At 34.7% G+C, this 18,397-nt stretch overlaps 2 protein-coding genes across 2 annotated transcripts; both read left to right on the top strand.

Annotated features, from left to right (window-relative positions):
- The first annotated feature begins 3,322 nt into the window (after positions 1 to 3,322).
- Positions 3,323 to 9,021, top strand: LOC149198904 (disease resistance protein RPP2B-like). The gene is made up of 6 exons (XM_089402206.1): positions 3,323 to 3,999; positions 4,106 to 4,213; positions 4,326 to 4,633; positions 7,382 to 7,539; positions 7,625 to 8,601; positions 8,688 to 9,021. The coding sequence occupies exons 1-6, from the start codon at positions 3,433 to 3,435 to the stop codon at positions 9,009 to 9,011; spliced, it is 2,442 nt and encodes an 813-aa protein (XP_089258332.1). The 5' UTR covers positions 3,323 to 3,432; the 3' UTR covers positions 9,012 to 9,021.
- Positions 9,022 to 9,058: 37 nt separating this feature from the next.
- Positions 9,059 to 12,209, top strand: LOC149198903 (uncharacterized). The gene is made up of 4 exons (XM_089402205.1): positions 9,059 to 9,925; positions 10,056 to 10,658; positions 10,768 to 11,331; positions 11,544 to 12,209. Exons 1-4 carry the CDS (start codon positions 9,059 to 9,061, stop codon positions 12,192 to 12,194), a joined length of 2,685 nt encoding a protein of 894 aa, XP_089258331.1. The 3' UTR covers positions 12,195 to 12,209.
- The last annotated feature ends 6,188 nt before the right edge of the window (positions 12,210 to 18,397 follow it).

Genomic DNA, 18,397 nt, shown 5'->3' with positions numbered 1-18,397 from the left:
AAAAAGCAAAAAATGACTTTCTGCCACATTTTTGACACACAAAAAGCAGTCTTGGGAGATTGCAATTTTGGAGGGGCAAATGACCACCAAATTCAGAAATTCCACTTGGGTTGGAAAGTAGACATCTAGACCTTTCCAACAAGCCTACTCTTGCCCCATTTGGACACCTGGAAGTGCCCCAAAAGTGCTCTCAAAGGCGCGCGACCCGTTTAGGAATGGCGCGCGACCCATTAGGCAAATTGCTCAGGATTTCAGTTTACAGCTCAGCAAAACGCAGTTTTGACTATGTTTGACTTTTTGGAGTTGATTTTTATCCTCCTTGTTGTAAATGATGTAATTTTATGATACTTTTACACTTATGTATCTCTTCTAGAAGATTCATTCATGAGATAGGTGAAAATTAAATGAATGAATTGGTTTCCTAGCTTATAGAGGCAAGTTGTTTTGACTGCCTAGTTTTCAGTGCTTAGTTTAGAATTGGTTGAAACAGCTCCTAGGATAGTGAGATCGACCCCTAGAGGCAGGGAAAGATGTTAGATGATCTATATTATGTACTCTCTTGCTCATTTTCATGGTTGGACTCTTGAGGGAGAAGCTATTATTGTATTATTCACTGTATCTCTGCAATTTTTGGCAAAGGAAGACCAGGGTTTTGCAGTCCTTTTTGGGATTCTTGTGGTTACATGTATTGATGGTGTGTTTCTCTTTGTACTTGTAAGTGTGTTATGTGAATCATTTCCTTACTTTTCCTTCTGCAAATTAGGCAAATGAAGTGTTAAAGTAGAATTCATGACTGTCATGCTCTGCTTTTAAGTTTGCTTAATATCAATGTTTTCAACTGTTTAAGGAGAATTCAAAGTTATTGTTTGCTCTCCTTAGCTCCTCACCTGTCTTTCTCATCCATTCACCTCTATCAAAGGCATCAATACTGTCTCCTACCTCGCCCCAAAGAACCCCCTGCAGAAACTGTGTCCAATCCCCGCACCCAAAATTGCCATTTCCCCAATTTTCCACCAAAAACCCTAAAAATCCCAAATCAACCCTTTTGATCAGTTTACTAGCCTAAAATCAGTGTTACCCTATTGCCTATCTCGCCCATTGAAGATTTTGACCAAGATAGACTGGAGAGAGCCCTCTCCTGCCCCGTAGGGCTAGCTACGAGGCTAAGTGGTTTGATGTTGCCTTGGAGTTTACCTTTTTCAGCCTGAGGTGAAATTTCAAGCGCTAACAGGTGCCTAGAGCTATTAGGTTGAAATCACAAAACCTAGTCATTTTGCACTGAAGGGTTGAAGAATAAAGAGCTCAACTCTGGTCAAATGTGCAAAGTGATATTGGTGTAGCTATAGTTAATGGTGATCGCCGAGGCCAAGAGACTAAGACAGTAAGGACCATGATCCGAAGAGAAATTAATGGAGCTCTATACTTAGTAAGGGGAGCCTTTCCTGATCTCATAATTTGGTACAAAAAATCAACTACATGAAAGGATTGCCATACTCTGAAGTTGAGATTTCTGATGGCGTGATGCAAATATTTCTTCTTGATACCTATGTGACTTAAAGAGCGATGATGGAGAGCCATGTTGATTTAACATGCAGAATTTAATTAAGGGACTCCTTGACTGTGCAAGTAGTATGACAAACCTTATAGGAAGACACATTCAGGCAATATGAAGTACACAAGTGCACCATGCTGGAGGACCACGAGCTTTATACGTGATGCAAAGAGAAGTCCTTGTTCGATCCATGTGTATTAGAATGGAACAAAATAGAGGATTGGAACAATGCCATGTGGGGGAATGTGACATTGTAGTGAGCTACAGAGAGAGCTCTGAGAGAGTGTGCACTGTTATGTAAGGTCAAGAGTGCCTATGTTACTGAAAAAGGCCAAGAGTGCATGTGGAATTACTACGAGCTAAGTGCAAACATGTTGAATGCATGATGATCGAGAGTTGAATGTGTGCTACTACAAAATGAGTAAAATGAGTAGAGGATGAAGTGTTGCATGGGTTGAGTGAAGCAAAGGTTGTTGAGGAGAATAGAGAGCAAATGAGTTGAGGACAGAGGGCTGAAAATTGGTGATGAGTAGAGAATAAAATCTGGTAGAGTGAGTGTCAGTTCAGAGGGCCAAGGATTGAAGAATATAGAGCTGAAATCAAGCCAAGTGGGTAACATTACAGAGAGTAGATACTCCCCTATTTAGTATAGGTTGGAGCTTGCAAAATAGGGAGTTGGAGCTTACATCTAGTGGGTGTTTGATGAGAGCTTTGAGATTGGTGCCTCTTGCAAGTGGATGTTTGCATAAATCCATGAAGTTGGTGCTTTATGGTAAGATGATCAGTATTTGCAGAGAAAAGAGTTGGGGTTTCCTGCTAGTGGGTGCTAGCAAACAATCTAAGGGAGTTGGTGCTTTGAGTGAGTGGTGGCTCACAAACAGTTGTTGTAATAGAGTAGGAGCTCATATATACATCATAAAACAATTATTGGCGTTTTTTCCCTTTCAGACTTCCATGTTAAATCCTTTGTATTCCATATGCTTGCTCCTCATTATATTTTTATATACATTTATGTAATGATTTCATTTTTTGTACATGTTATAATAGTGTTTGCTCACATAAATGATTGTCAAAATTAAAAGAAATATAAATTGATATTAAATATAAAATTAGCCTTAAAAGTGATTCACCCTCCATGTCAATTTTAAATCTTGTTTCCAACGCACACAAGTCTCTCTTACAGTGAAAAAAATAATTTTTTAAAAATAGATATAAACTAATTAACTATAACTATATACTTGTACCCATATACCTTTTTAAAAAACTGAAAGAGACTTTCCATACAGAAAGAATTTATACTAAACGCGAATTTAATAGTTTGTAGTAAATGAGAAATGATAATCATTTTCATTATTGTTAACTTTAATTAAGTTACGCACCAAGCTGAGAAGAATGTGGAATTTCGTGAAAGCAATAAGAATGTCACGTTTCCATTTACTTTATTTACGGATAATCGTGAAAGGCAACACAGAGATCCGACCAAGAATAAGGATTATTACTTTCTTTTGCTTTTAGCTTTGGTTGTGCACATCGAATTTGTGAGTCGCACTACTCATTACGTATAGAATATAGAAATAAATTTGATCACTTTTGCTTTCAAACTATGGAATTCGTGAATGGCAAACAACTGGATTGAACATATGGAATATAGAATAAATTTGATCACTTTGCACTTTTGCTTTCAAACTATGGAATTCGTGACTGGCAAACAACTGGATTGAACGTGTCTATATAGCTCTTAACAATCGCTACTCATAACAAATTGCAGTGAGTGAATTCATAGAACTCATACTTTCCAAATTTCAGTCTTTGGACTCTCATCGTTCTTTGTTTTTCCTACTCTCATCCTCAGCCTCCAGCGTAACCTTGTTCCACCAACAATGACAAAGATACGCAACTGCTGTTGCTGTTTTTCTTGCTTTTCAGGGAGAAACACCCCTCCGCCTTCCACCCCTGCAAATGCTTCTTCCACAGATATTGTTGATACATTAGGCGCTGCTTCTCCAACAGTTGCAACACGGCCTGATCCTGATCAAATCCCCCCATCAACGTCAGCATCTGATGCCCGAGGCAAAAGTATTGAGTCGTCCTTTTCTTCTCCTTCACGGCCTGATCCTGATCAAATCCCCCCATCAACGTCAGCATCTAATGCCCGAGGCAAAAGTATTGAGCCGTCCTTTTCTTCTCCTTCTGCCGATCAAGACGCCTCCTCTTCTGCCGTTGTGAAGGTGGTGCCTCCTCCATCAGTTGGAGCGTCCTCCACCGTTCCAGAAACTGGTACCTCTTCCTCTACTCAACCTGGAGAAGGCAGCTCCTCTGCTCCGATATCCTCTTCCTCTATTACCAACGTAAATAAAGATGCGGCTGCGCCCCAAGGAGATAGTGAGGAGGTGGATCTTGACGGCCTTATTGAGCACATATCCCAGCACTTGCAACTCATCATCCAGGTAAACTTCATCACTATATATATATTTGACATTTTGTATTCACGCCTGCACATTGAAAAAAACGAAAACGACAGAATGAATGAAATTTTGCTTCCTTTTGTGGCAGGAAAGGAGAAAACCGCCGAAAACAAAGGGGCTTCAACGATATTGGCCCACTGCTTCCAAAACATTCTTAAAATTGAAAGAGTTCATATCAGAGGGAATCAATGTCGTTGTGCGTAATAAACTTGGACCTTTATAATTTGACAATGTTTGATTCGTAAACTGTTTTATTCATATTGTGAAATTCGAGGATCATCTAAATTCTTTATTTGATCATATTTCAGAAAGATGTTATTCCCGGTGACGCGGTCAAGACAGCTGTAAACGGTGTCCTCCAGGGTATGGGAATGGCACAATTGGTTGGTGCAGGTCTCTTTGTAATAGGAAATATGGTGGAGAGGTTTGAAGAAGTTGATGCCAACAAAGCTGAGTGCCTGCGTCTTCTCAAGGAAATGATATTTCTGGCCAAAGTTGTAAAGCATTTTAAAGAAAGCCCTCAAGGAATGTACGATGTAATCAAAGAAGCAACCGAATTGATATTCGAAGGCTGCGCCATGTGCTTCTCTCAGATTGATTCGTCAAAATTTTCCAAGTGAGTCATCTAACACTCTAATCTTATTTCTTTGTGTGACTGTTTAATTATTGATATGCGCATATAGAAAAGACCCCTTGATTATAGGCGCCGCCCTCCCCACAACTCTGTTACTAAAGCAAACAATTAATATCAACTCTGTTACTCTGTAATAAACTGTCTAAAAGTGGAAATGGAGCAGGTACTGCAGCTCTAGAAGAGGTTTTCTTACCTAATTCATACATCACATCTAATAAATTAAAGAGACAAGGAGCAATGAAAGATTTCTAACAAGTTTTTCTCAGTAGGAGTCTAAAGAAAGTATCATTCAACCCACAGCATAAGAAACGTTTATTCAATTCAGATCAGGCATTAGATACTCCGCAAAAAGAAACGGAGATTTTTTCTGTTCAGAAATAGAGGCTCTCTCTGTTTTTATCTTTCTTTCTAATAAGTTATTCGCCCTCGCTGTCGCTGAGTCCAACTGTTTGCTGAGGTCCACCTGTTCGCTGAGTTGAATAAGTTTAATGTAAAAATATGCAATTTAAAAAGGAGATTTAAATTATATATATATTCTACAGCCAGTGTAAGATAGGTGCAGAGATGCGTAATTTTCAGTGCTGTGTTTTTTTAAATTAAAAATAAATTATTTTAAATAAAAACAAGTTTATTTTAATTTTAAAAATATGAATATATATATATATATATATATATATATATATATTAGTTTTAATTAAAATTATTTAAAAATATCAATAATCTTATTCTCACTCGATATCATTTTGGGATTCAACTGCGTTAAGTAAGATCATTCACGTATGACCATTTCCATGAGAGGTAGTCGTAACTGACTAATTTCTCATGATTTTTGAATAGTTCACTTAGCACTCATTGCATCGGGTGATGCTCACAGGGGTGAATGATCACTGTTTTTCTTTTCTTCGTACATATTACAATTAATATAATAAAAATATTTTGCTCTCACATTTAACATCCACCAGACTAAAAATAGCCTATGGGAGAGATTGCTTTTTCATCTGTTCCAAGCTTCTCTACAAACCCCTCCCTAAATAGATTATCCCAAGAGTTAGCGGCATATCTTCCCTAAATAGATTATCCCAAGAGTTAGCAGCATATCTGTGTTGTTTTTGAAGGCCTCACATTCTAAAATGAAATGCTTTTTTGTTTCCACTTTTCCGAAAGAACAAAAAATGCATACTCTTTCCTCCCACACTCCTTTTGGTCTTTTCCGGTGCCTTGTTTCACAAAGGAGTTGATGAGAATTGGTCTTTAACTGAGCAATAAGAATTTTGGCTCTCCAAGAGATATTGGCTTCTATGTATGCTTTTGGTTGATGGCTATGAGTGGGATTAAACACTTCAATATAGTACTTGTTCTTTCTTCCTAGCTCCTTATCCCAACTACGGTTGTGGAACTTATCCATAACAAGCAAATACCCCATTTACTAAACCATTTGTTATTTTGCTGCATCCAAGTTTTTTTTTTTTTGTCGCACAATTGTCATTAAAGACAACCTATCTACCCTCTTCCATTTGCTCAATTTTTTTTAAATACCTTATCACTTGCACCATAGCAATTGCCAGCAACCACTGTTTCACTTAACAAGATAGCATAAAGAACTGCACTTTTAATCTTGAATTTGTTTGTAATCAAAAGCCTCTGAATTTTCTCAATTTGTCTCCATTGTGTGTCTAATGTACTGTTCTGTTGGCCCATAGTTCACAACCATAGAGAATCACCAGAATCACTACAAGCCCAAAAAGAGTACTGCTCGTCCATAGTTCACAACCATAGAACATCACGAAAATCACTACAAGCCCAAAAAGAGTTTGAGAGGTTTTCCAGTGCCATAACTCTGTCTCTCTAGACCTATATATCAAACATTTTTTTTTTCAAATTTTAATTTTAAAAAAGATTTATACTTAAAAAAATCTAATCCTTGTAAAAACTTAATAAATATATAACTAAGATTACTAATTAATAATTAAAAAATGTTATATATATATATAACACAAGTTTATATTTAACTCTTAAAACCAGAGTAATATTGAGTGGAGATATCCGGATTGGAAATTATTTTAAAAATAAAAAATATATATACATATATATATATATATAAAACACAAGTTTATATTTAACTCTTAAAACTAGAGTAATGATTGAGCGGAGATATCCGGATTGGAAATTATTTTAAAAATAAAATATATATATATATATATATTAAATAAATAAATATTTAATATTTCTTAATTTAAAATATTAAGAAAATAATTATTTAATTGAATTGATGTTTTAAATAAATAAGTAAAATTAAAATAATATTTTTTTATTTATTAATATGAAACTTTAAAATATAAAATGTTATATCAAATATTTGATAAAGACCATCTCAAAGAATTATAATATATTAAACTGCGCGTTACAACTGAAACCTTTACTCATTATAAATATTTATTTATTTAATATATTAAGAAAATAATTATTTAATTGAATTGATGTTTTAAATAAATAAGTAAAATTAAAATAATATTTTTTTATTTATTAATATGAAACTTTAAAATATAAAATGTTATATCAAATATTTGATAAAGACCATCTCAAAGAATTATAATATATTAAACTGCGCGTTACAACTGAAACCTTTACTCATTATTAAAATTTACGTCTGGTCATCTGAAAGGTCCACGTCTGCTTCCACTTCAATCCTCCATGTCAGCGTTTTAATGGACTTTCCTCGACTTATTACAGGTTTTTCAAAGCCCCGGTAAACAAGGAGGATCTGGATAATTTCAGACAAGACATAGATCGTATGTACAGGCAAATTAATACCCAGATGGGTATTTGTATTCTAGATGCCATTGACCGCAAGAAAGCCCCTCTCTCCAGAAGATATCCGGATCATGCAGGTGAATATATGATTGAAATAATTTGTTTATTTCAAATTCGTTCTTCCCACAAACATGGATCTGATAATTAATGCCGTTGAAACAGTTGGAATAGAGGAGTCGGTAAAAGAAATTATCGATCTTTTGGAATGGGCGAGTGACAAAAATGCCATTGCAATTATGGTGCATGGATTGGGCGGAATGGGTAAGAGCACCCTTGCAGATGCCGTCTTTTCGTTCGCTAACATTCAAGGATGTAAATATTCTAAAGTTCAACTCTTCGAAAATTTCAATTCAAGTCCAAAGATAGTAGAATTGCAGAGATTGATCTTAAAAGATTTGATGGAAGAAGGAAAGACGGTTCCGGATATTAGAAGTGGGCGGGATGGACAACTAGAAGTGGGCAGGATGTTAGAGGAGGTGCCCGCGTTTATCTACATAGATAATGTTTTGGGGCAAGAGGAGCTTGGGCAGCTTTTGCCCAAGGATATGGAAAAGGCGAAGAAGGTGAGGCTTCTTCTCACTGCACGTGATATAGATGTGGGCAGAGCGTTAAAAGTGAAAACAATACGCTATGCTATGAAAGGGCTTAATGATACAGAGGCTATTCATCTTTTGGGGAGAGATAACAAGGACAATCAACTAAATTCTACCCAATTGAATAAGATTGTACAGTCATATGGCGGAATTCCAAAACTTTTGGAAGTGGTAGGAGGATTCATACGAGAAGAAGAGGATAAGCAAAAAGCTTATAGAATATTGATGAAAGAGAAAGAAAAATGGGACACTGAAATTGGGAAAATAGAGTCCTACCTGTTTGCATACGACTATCTCCCTGAGATATCCAGAGATCCATTTCTGGACATTTGCTCCTTTTTTAAAGGATGGGACTGGGACACAGTGGCAGATATTGTGGGAGAGATTGAATTGAAAATGCTGGAAAGTAGATCACTTGTCAGCAGAGGCACAAATGGGGTTGTTGTTGTACACGATGTCATTTTGTCAATCGGTCTGAAAAAGACAGAGGGAGTGAGATTCACATTCACCAGTGGAAAGCAAGTTGAGGAGCTGCTAAATGAGAAGGTATCAAATCATGAAATTAATTTTGTTCCATAATATGTCTCTATCATTATGATAACTACTCAATTCTGTTTAATAATATCATGCAGAAAATTCCAGAGATCAAAGGTATATGGCTGAGTGAAAATAATAAAGATCGATTAGATATATCAGCATCAAAATTGGAGTTGTTGTGCAGTTCGATAAGAGTTCTTGCATTGGGGAACTTGATAAAAGTAGAGGGCAAATGTAGTCAAACATTTAAAAAGTTGGTTTTTCTACAAGCTGCAGTTCCCCATCTTCCCTTTGATGTGTCCCAGTCAAAGGGATTGAAATATTTGAAGTACGAACCAAGGGATTTGAATTTCCACGAGGCAAGTCTCTTTCAAATATTTAGTCCAATATCTCTTTCCTCAATTTTCTTCCAAAAATGAATTCGTGTGTGAGATAGTTTTATTATTTTTAATGGTTCAATTTGATTATGTTTGTCACAAATAATTTGCAGATTCCCTCGAGTGTTAGGTACATGGAGTTTGATGGAACGTCACATTCTCATGCCTTCGAAATCTCTGCCGGCGATCTTCAGCATCTCGGGAATTTGCGGATACTTAGATTGACCCACTCTGTAGCGTTGAAAAAATTAGCTGAAGATTTTGGATCATTGATTTCTCTGGAAAAGCTCAATTTGCAGGGTTGCAAGAATCTAAAAGTGCTTCCTAGTAATTTTGAGAAACTCACAGCATTGAAATTATTGGATCTATCCTATTGCGAGAGCCTACTAGATCTCCCTCATGGCTTAGGAAACTTAACATCACTTGCTGAATTAGATTTGAAGGAATGCAGCCAATTAAGAAGTATTCCAGAAAGCATTGGAGAGCTGAAGTCGTTGGCCTCCTCACTGGATATGTCAGGCTGTTCAAGCTTAAAAGAACTACCTAATGGGTTCTGCAACCTCTCCTTTATCAGAGTTCTTTCATTGGCGCACTGTAGCAATTTAGAGAAGCTTCCAGACAGGTTTGGGGAATTAGTAAATTTATGGAAGCTGGATTTAAGTTACTGCAAAAACCTTGAAGATTTGTGTAATGACTTCCACTGCCTCGCCTCCTTACAAATGTTAGACTTGACAGGGTGCCACAGTTTAAAAGGACTGCCTGAATATTTTCACTTTCTTGCCTCATTGAATCGATTAAATCTAAATGACTGCCCCTTGTTGGACGGGGAAGAGATGGACAAGGTGGTGAACATAAAAACACTACAGTGGGTAGACCTCCGGCAAAGCCAAATGTTGTTGAAAAGATGGGGAGAAATTGAAAGAGAAGGCAATCCATTAACAGTGTTGACAGGACAGGTTAACATAACATCCATCCATCCATATTGATATACCGATCGTGTTATTGCATGTATTTTATGTGAACTTTTAAAACGAATGTAGATTGTGTATCGTTTTTAATTTGTACTGATTTCAGATTTCTGTTCAGGATTTGTCGGAGGACCGGAAGGCGACTGTAGAAAAGGAGTTGTTAACAGAATTCGACAGCCTTCTCAGTAATGGAGAAGGAGAGCCATTCCATCTGTCTCACCATCTTTCTGCAGACTCCCTCTTTCTTGTCATCTTTGATTTGCATGACAATTTTGATTATGATTTCCCGTGGCGTTTATTTGAAGAAACGATAGATGAAATACAAACAAAATTTGAAATAATTTATATGGGCCACAATTTTAATGAGTTGCCTTTGAAAGTCAAGGGTAAAATTGTGGGCCATGGGGAGCGGGACGATCGCAATCTTGATGTGAAAGGGAAAGTGATCTCTTTGTTAGATGGTGCAGATCAACTGCGACGAGTAGATCCAGATGATCCGAACCGTTATTTTGAGATGAGAACGAAGGTAGCGGGAGACGAGAAGGGTGCTAAAGATTATCGTCTTTGCTGGAAACTTTTGGCAGGCCCTGAAGTGGAGGAATTTTGGTTGGGTAAGTGTAGAAGTTACGAGAGGTTGAAGGAACTTGAAGCAAGAAGTGGAGAGAGTAACATAGAGTTGTTAAGAGAATTGTTTCCGACTGGTATTAAGTTCTCACAGAAGGTATTAAGTTCTGACTTTTGTTATATTTCTTTTTTAAAACATAATTTACAAATTTCGCGTCACGTTATTGATTCTCTCTACTTTATTTTGTTGACATTGATAATTGTAGGGCGCTGCAAATGAAAGCTCCAAACCTTGTAGGTGCGGAGTGGAAGAATTGAAAGGAAAAAGGATTTTGTTAGACATCAGGCCTCTTGACATGTGTTATGATATTCGTTTGGGGTCTTTGATGGAACTGTATAACACAAAGAAAGAGGCATTGAATTTAGAAGTTATATCAATTCCACTTGTGCACCCAAATACAAATATAACAGTGGAGATGCTTGAGCAGTTCTCAGGAGATGCTCCGTGGTTGGTCCTTCAAAATCCATGGATGTTAAGCAGAGCAGTGAAGTATTTCCTCATTAAAGGGAGTCTACCGGACCAACAATGGAAATTATGGAGCGATGAGCTTACCATAATGTACATGAGTATAATCACGGTAATAGAACCAAATGGGAAAGTGTTTACAGCTGATAAACCTGTACTGCCTTTGCTAGATAGGTGGGGGCCAAAGGCTTATCCCTTTACCGTGGACAGAATTAAAGAATTAGAGGAGGAAGAGTGGTCTCAAATGGAGACTACGTCTGCTTTAGAGCTTCTTTTCTGCAATCAAGAAAGCGTATGGCATAAGGTGAGTAGTCCATCATTGTTGGTTTAAAGTTTGATAGATTAAAGGTTGTCTTGTTATATAATTTCTTTTCGGGGAGATGATAAATTAAAGATTAGTATTTAATTTATATTTGTTTTTTTAATACTGTTATTAAAAATAATAAGTTAAAAAAAATTTAAATAGATGATTTACTATTGTTTTAAGATTATTAATTTTTTTCCTTATTTTGAAAGGTAAAAGAGGCATTGCTTCAACAAAAAATGATATGCTTATTTGGTGGAGATGGCTCTGTAAAAGGGATATCTATGAAGGAGTTTACAATTTTTTTAAGGAATGTGTTAATAGAGTTTATTGCTGACATTCATATAATTTATATCCCTGGATTTGACTTCAAAGAGTCAGAAAAATCAAATCTCACCGATGCCACTTATGTTTATTATTCTCCACTACCAAATCCTGATATGCCAAAAGCCGAGATGGAGGAGATGCCTTTGTTAAATTTGTTGGAACACGAGGCTATAAGATTTTGGACACACTTTTGTTCTTTAGAAGAAACGGTGTCTAAACGAGATGGCAATGCCAAGCTGAAAAGAATCTTTAACTCTATTGATTATCACATTCCATGGATGATATTAATAGATAAAGATGGGGAAATAATTATAGAAAATGGGCAAGATATGATTTCCCTATATTCAAAGAGTATGGAAGAGAAAGCCAAGAGATTGATGCAAGTCTTAATCAAGGGCTCCAAGGAGGAAAAAGAACAAGCATTGTTAGAGTTTGATGATGATGATGATGGTGATGATGATGCTGATGATGGTGATGATGGTGATGATGATGATGATGCTGATGATGGTGATGATGGTGATGATGATGTCTGCTGAGAAACAAATTATTTATTTTTAGTATTGTGAACAAAGATGATGTATTTAATGCTATGTATTATAAATGAGCTACATTTTATTTATTATTTTCAATATGTTTTCTCATTTTTTTCACTATAATAACATTCTTTCTTATCATTAATTTTATTGTTAATTCAAGGATGTGTTGTGGCGAGTTAAAAGTATAAGAGAATCATAATCAAACACATTATTTCTTTGAAATAAGACATAAATCTATTCAAGCAAACCAAATACCCATTAATCCCAAACCAGTTTTAAACTATGGAAAAAAGAATAATTTTTTTTAAATTATGCATTGATTTCCATATTTTTAACTAGTTGTATCAGAATGACAATTAGCCTTTTCCCAACATGGATAACCTAAAGAGTTACATGTTTTAAGATCTTATATATTCCAATGTATTATCCAAGAAAAATTAACTATTGGTTTCTCATGAAAGATGTATAGTGAACTTCACTACTCCTTAGGGTGCCTTTGCTTATATCACATCCTACGCCAACATATGTTTTATGTATCTATAGTTTTTTTATACACAAACTACTGTCATAAGTTAATATGAGGTATGGCCACATCTTCCAACGAGGACTAGACCATATTATACCACCATTGAAACCTTGAAGCAAAAACTATGAAAGGGCATATTTTAATCTATCCGGCATGAAGCATGATATTTCTTATCTAGATAAATAAATCTAATACTGCTATTGGAATATATTAACAAAATTGCATCCTAATAATATTGATAATCTTATGTTAATAGGAAGCTAAATGCAATTTAAAGGAATTATAAAACAATTCAAAAGGAAGTATGTGTCATTTCGAAAGTTTTCCATTTCCTCTTGGAACCCAAAATTTCAATGTTATGTTGATCACTAAGAATTGAACTATATTTCCAATAAGGCTTTCTTATTAGGGCACTTAAGCAATTGATTTTTTTTTATAAGAACATGAGTTCACTATTATTATCAAACTAAGATAAAGGCATGTCTTTATGAATCACATCTCTACCATCACCCTGGGCTAGACAAAAGACTTTCAAGATGTTTTTGTTGATACATAATTGTTCAAAATTCACCCAAAAAATGGCCTAAAGTGTCTCAAAGATGATTATTGGTTCTTAACTAATCAAATTTGATTAGAAGAGTGTTCTATAAACGGGACATTATCACAATTTTTTTTTTTTATTCTTATAAATCATCATTACAAAAGTGATACATAAGTTTGATAATAGAATATGAATAAGATTTATTTTCCCTATGAATATTAAAAAATCTATGAATAACATTACACCCTACGAATATGAACCCTTAGATTAATAAACCCAAGGGATTATAAACCCAAGGAAATAATATTAAACCCAAGGGATCAATAATATAAACTCAAGGTATATAAACCCTAAGATAAACATTATAAACCCTAAAGAAATCATGGTTGATGATGATTGATTTTCATATTGAGACAATATTTGTTACAATGCAACGTTGGAACATGGTTTCTTTTCATATTGAAAAAATCCTTGTCACATTGTGACGTTGGACTATGGTTGGCCATGATTATAAACCCAATGGATTTATATTAAACCCAAAGATTAATATTATAAATCCTATGAAAAATGTTATACCCTAGGAATATGAACCCTTAGATTAATAAACCCAAGGGATTAATATTATAAACCCAAGGGAATAATAAACTCAGGGAAATAATAAATGGTTGATTTTCATATTGACATAATCTTTGTCACAATGTGACGTTGGACTATGGTTGACCATGATTGATTTTCATATTGAGACAACCTTTGGCACAATGCGATGTTGGAAATTGGTTGGCCATGGTTGATTTTCATATTGAGACAATATTTGTCACAATGTGACATTGGCCATGGTTGACCAAGGATGACCATGGTTGTCATAATGTAACGTTGGACCAAGGGATTGATATTATAAACCCAAAGGACTAATTCTAAAACCCCAAGGTATTATAAACCCAAGGAAAATGGACCCATAGATTAATAAAACCAACAAATTAATATTATAAACCCAAGGGAATAATAAACCCAAGGGATTAGTATTAAAAATCCAAAGGATTATAAACCCAAGGGAGTAATATTAAACCCAAGCGAATAATATTATAGCCCTAGGTATATAAACCCTAAAATAAACATCGTTGAACATGTTTTACCATGGTTGATTTTCATATATGCTATGTGTGGTTGAGATTATAAACCTAAGTGAATAATATTATACCCTAGGAATATGAACTCTTAGAGTAATAAACCCAAGGGATTGATATTATAAACCCAAGGGAATTGTGAGGACCCAACCGTAGGGCCTTTAACTATTGATATAATCATCCAATTAAATTTCCCAAATTTTGAGAACAATCAAAGAAATTTCACAAAATTTTAGAACAAGGAAAATTTCAGGTTTATAAAACATCATAAGCATGAACATATATTAATTTAATTCTACAACATGCATAACTTTTAACAATTTACATAAATAAAGTGACTAAATGAAGAATACTTGATTCGACGACTTTGTTGGGATGATCTTGACTCTGTTAGGATTCTCATGTTGGGCTACTTAATCAAATTTACCTCCTAGCCAACTAGGAATGATTTCCTAGCCCAAAGAATGTCCATAGGTTCCCTAGCCCTCTGAGTCCAAGTCCAACCAGTTGTAGTGTGTCCAAGTTAAAATCACCACTCTCCAAATAGATCCAAGTTTAAGTTCTTTCATTTTTCTCTCTGTTCTCTTCCTTCTCCTTCTTTACCTTCCTCCTCCAAATAAAATCCTCCAATGCCAAAATAAAGAACAAAGATCCCCCTCCTCCTTCTTTTTCTCTCATCCACTTGAACCAAATACCATTAATGCCGTGAATACCCCCCATCCTTTTATTCAATGACCTTGACTTTCCTTTCCATATATTATCCCAAAATAAATTTGAGGAGACACCTTGAGAATTGAAATACAAATATTTAATTGAGAAATAAATTGGAGAAGACCATATCCTATCCAAAAGTAACATTGAGAAGACACCTTAAGAATTGAAATATGAGTATTTAATTTAGAAATAAATTGGAGAAAACCATATCTTATCCAAAAGTAAATTTGAGAAGACACATTGGGAATTGATTAATAATTGAATAATAAAAAATAATAAAAAATCATATTAGTAAAATAAAGTTATAGATTCACAAGTGTAGGTATTACTTAATAATTGAGCCTAGAGGCACATTTTACAGCCCAGTATGACCCTGATATGTAAGTATGTCACGTCCTCAAAAAATACTAATTTTTTTTTTACTAATGTCGACCAAAACATCAACTTGAACATTAAATTATATATAACTTTTTAATCTTATTAATGGACTAAGATTAATTATTAAAATATAACTATGTATTATTATATATAATTTGAATGGATAATAAATTATGTCATGCATTTAATAGTTCTTTTATCATATAAGTGAATTTCAATGGATCATAAATTTACCTTTAACAAAAAATTTTACCACATTAAAATTGTAAATTAGGTAAAATATTAAACATATTTACTCAAATTTACTAAAGCTAATAGCATCTCTTAAATCAAAGGAAAAATGTTAATTCAACAAAAAGAATCGAAAATCCTGCTCCAAAACGTTTTAATATTTTTTTTGATTAAATATTTGTAAAATGAATTTTTGGAGGGAAAAACCATATCCTATGGATATATTAAAGTCTTTAAAGACATAAATATTTCCACATCAAAGTTCTAATATTTGAAATTATTAATTTGATGTAGTTTTATTATAATTTTTGTTATCATGCCATAAAAAACATTATTAAATCTAATATTAATATTATTAAATTTAATGACTTTGGATTAATACAATATTAAATTTAATATGATATTCAATTTGTTATATTATAATATATATTAATATATCATGATATATATTAACTCTAGATGCATTTATGTAGGGAAGAACAAAGACATAAAGTGATAGAGGTGGAGAGATAGAGGGAGTGACAAGGGAGATATGGAGATAAAATGAAGGTGAAATACATAGAGAGAGAAGAGTGGAGAGAGAGAGAGAGAGAGGGGGGGTGACAAGGGAAAGATGTAGAGAGAGTGTGTATGTTTTGGGGTGAGATAGAGAGACAAACAAGGAGATATGGAAGGAAGGGGGAAGAGAAGGAGAGAGAAGGAAAGAGGGAGGGAGATAGTGACAAGGTTGGAGGGTGAAGAGAAAGAGAGGGGGGAGAGGCAGAGGGAGGTGAGAGAGAAAGGGGGAGAGATGAAGGAAGAGAGAGAACATGAGAGAGGGAGGGAGATAGTGACAAGGTTGGAGGGTGAAGAGAGAGAGGGGGGGAGAGGCAGAGGAAGGTGAGAGAGAAGGGGAGAGAGATGAAGGAAGAGAGAGAACATGAGAGAGAGAAGGAGACAAGGAGGGAGAGAGAGATGGAGTTAGAGGGAAAGAGAGAGGGATGTAAGAAGAAATACCTAGAGAGAGAAATGTGGAGAGAGAGAGAGAGAGAGAGAGAGAGAGAGAGAGAGGGAGTGATAAGGGAGATAGAGAGAGGGAAAGAGGAGAGCAGGAGGGAAGAGAGAGAGACAAGGGAGAGAGAGAGTGAAGGGAAAGAGAGAAGGAGAGGAAGAGGGAGGGAGAGATACATAGATATGGAGAAAGCATGTGTATGTTTTGGGGGTGACATAGAGAGACAAAGGAGAGACAGAGGATATAGAGATATATATGGGAGGTGAAGAGAGGGAAGAAGAGAGAGATAGAGAGGGAGGGAGAGATAGATAGACATGGAGAGAGTGTGTGTGCATATTTTGGGGGGTGAGATAGAGAGACAAAGAAGGGGAGATGGAGGGATATATAGATATATATGGAGGGGGGAGAGAGGGAATAATATTTCTTGTACTATATGTATTGATTTTAGTGTAGATGACAGTTTGTAATCCTATTTGATTGTTTGCACTAGATGCATTGATTTAAGTTTAGATGTTGATTTCTAATTATATTTGATTTCCTGCACTAGATGCATTGGTTTTAGTTTAGATTTTGATTTCTAATCCTATTTGATTGCTTTCTCTAGATGCATTTATTTCAGTGTAGATGGTGATTTGTAATTTATTTGATTGCTTGTGTTAGATGCATTGATTTTAGTGTAGATGTTGATTTCTAATTATATTTGATTGCTTGCACTAGATGTATTGATTTCAATGTAGATGTTGGTTTCTGATCTTATTTGATTGCTTGCATTATATGCATTGATTTCAATGTAGATGTTTTCTAATCCTATTTGATTTCTTGCATTAGATGGATTATATGTTGTTAATCTTGAGACTATAAATTATTAAAAATATTTTTCAAGATTAGATGGATGGGGGGAGAGGGAAGAAGATTTATTGCACTAGATGCATTGATTTCATTGTAAATGTTTATTTCTAATCCTATCTAATTTCTTGCACTATATGCATTGATTTCAGTGTAGATGTTGGTTTCTAATTATATTTGATTGCTTTCACTAGATGCATTGATTTCAGTGTAGACATCGATTTCTAATCCTATTTCATTGCTTGAACTAGATGCATGGATTTAAGTGCAGCTGTGGATTTCTAATCCTATTGATTTCTTGCACTAGATGTATGGATTTCAATGTAGATGTGGATTTCTAATTCTATTTGATTGCTTGCACTAGATGCATTGATTTCAGTGTAGATGTTGATTTCTAATCTCATTTTATTGCATTCATTAGATGCATTGATTTCAGTGTAGATTTTGTTTTCTAATCCTATTTGATTGTTTGCATTATATGCATTAGATGTTATTAAGATTGAGGTTGTAGATCATTAAAAAAAATATTTTTCAAGATATATTTAGTAATACATAGAGGGACACTATTAAGAAATAATTAGTTGTCAAAAGTTGTGATACCTAGAATTAAAATGAAAAAGACGTGCATAATAAATCCCCCTACAAAGTGCAAATTAATCCTTGACAAGATCATCTCCCTTCTTCATCACTAACTAATTACTAATAGACAATTACGTATATTCAAAATATATTCAAAATTACTAATAGAGTAATTGCATACAACAATGTATTCAAAATATTTATAAGAGGAAAATGTATATTTATAAACATCAAAACAAATCAAAATATTCTTCAAGGAGTTGTGATAATTGT

This window comes from Pinus tabuliformis, chromosome 2_1 (assembly GCF_031772625.1).
Source record: "Pinus tabuliformis cultivar Carrire ecotype Pingquan chromosome 2_1, CPIR1, whole genome shotgun sequence".
NCBI classification, from domain to species: Eukaryota; Viridiplantae; Streptophyta; class Pinopsida; order Pinales; family Pinaceae; genus Pinus; species Pinus tabuliformis.
Note: the sequence above shows the minus strand (reverse complement) of the source record. Positions and strands in the feature narration are given on the sequence as shown.

What these genes read in the sequence shown, in the direction of transcription:
- LOC149198904 (XM_089402206.1), top strand. Translation starts at nt 3,433, where the DNA reads ATGACAAAGATACGCAACTGCTGTTGCTGTTTTTCTTGCTTTTCAGGG. An exon ending in GATTCGTCAAAATTTTCCAA is followed by an intron (nt 4,634 to 7,381) that starts GTGAGTCATCTA and finishes GACTTATTACAG; the next exon opens with GTTTTTCAAAGCCCCGGTAA. An exon ending in AAGATATCCGGATCATGCAG is followed by an intron (nt 7,540 to 7,624) that starts GTGAATATATGA and finishes CCGTTGAAACAG; the next exon opens with TTGGAATAGAGGAGTCGGTA.
- LOC149198903 (XM_089402205.1), top strand. Translation starts at nt 9,059, where the DNA reads ATGTTTGTCACAAATAATTTGCAGATTCCCTCGAGTGTTAGGTACATG. An exon ending in TAACAGTGTTGACAGGACAG is followed by an intron (nt 9,926 to 10,055) that starts GTTAACATAACA and finishes ATTTCTGTTCAG; the next exon opens with GATTTGTCGGAGGACCGGAA. An exon ending in GTATTAAGTTCTCACAGAAG is followed by an intron (nt 10,659 to 10,767) that starts GTATTAAGTTCT and finishes TGATAATTGTAG; the next exon opens with GGCGCTGCAAATGAAAGCTC.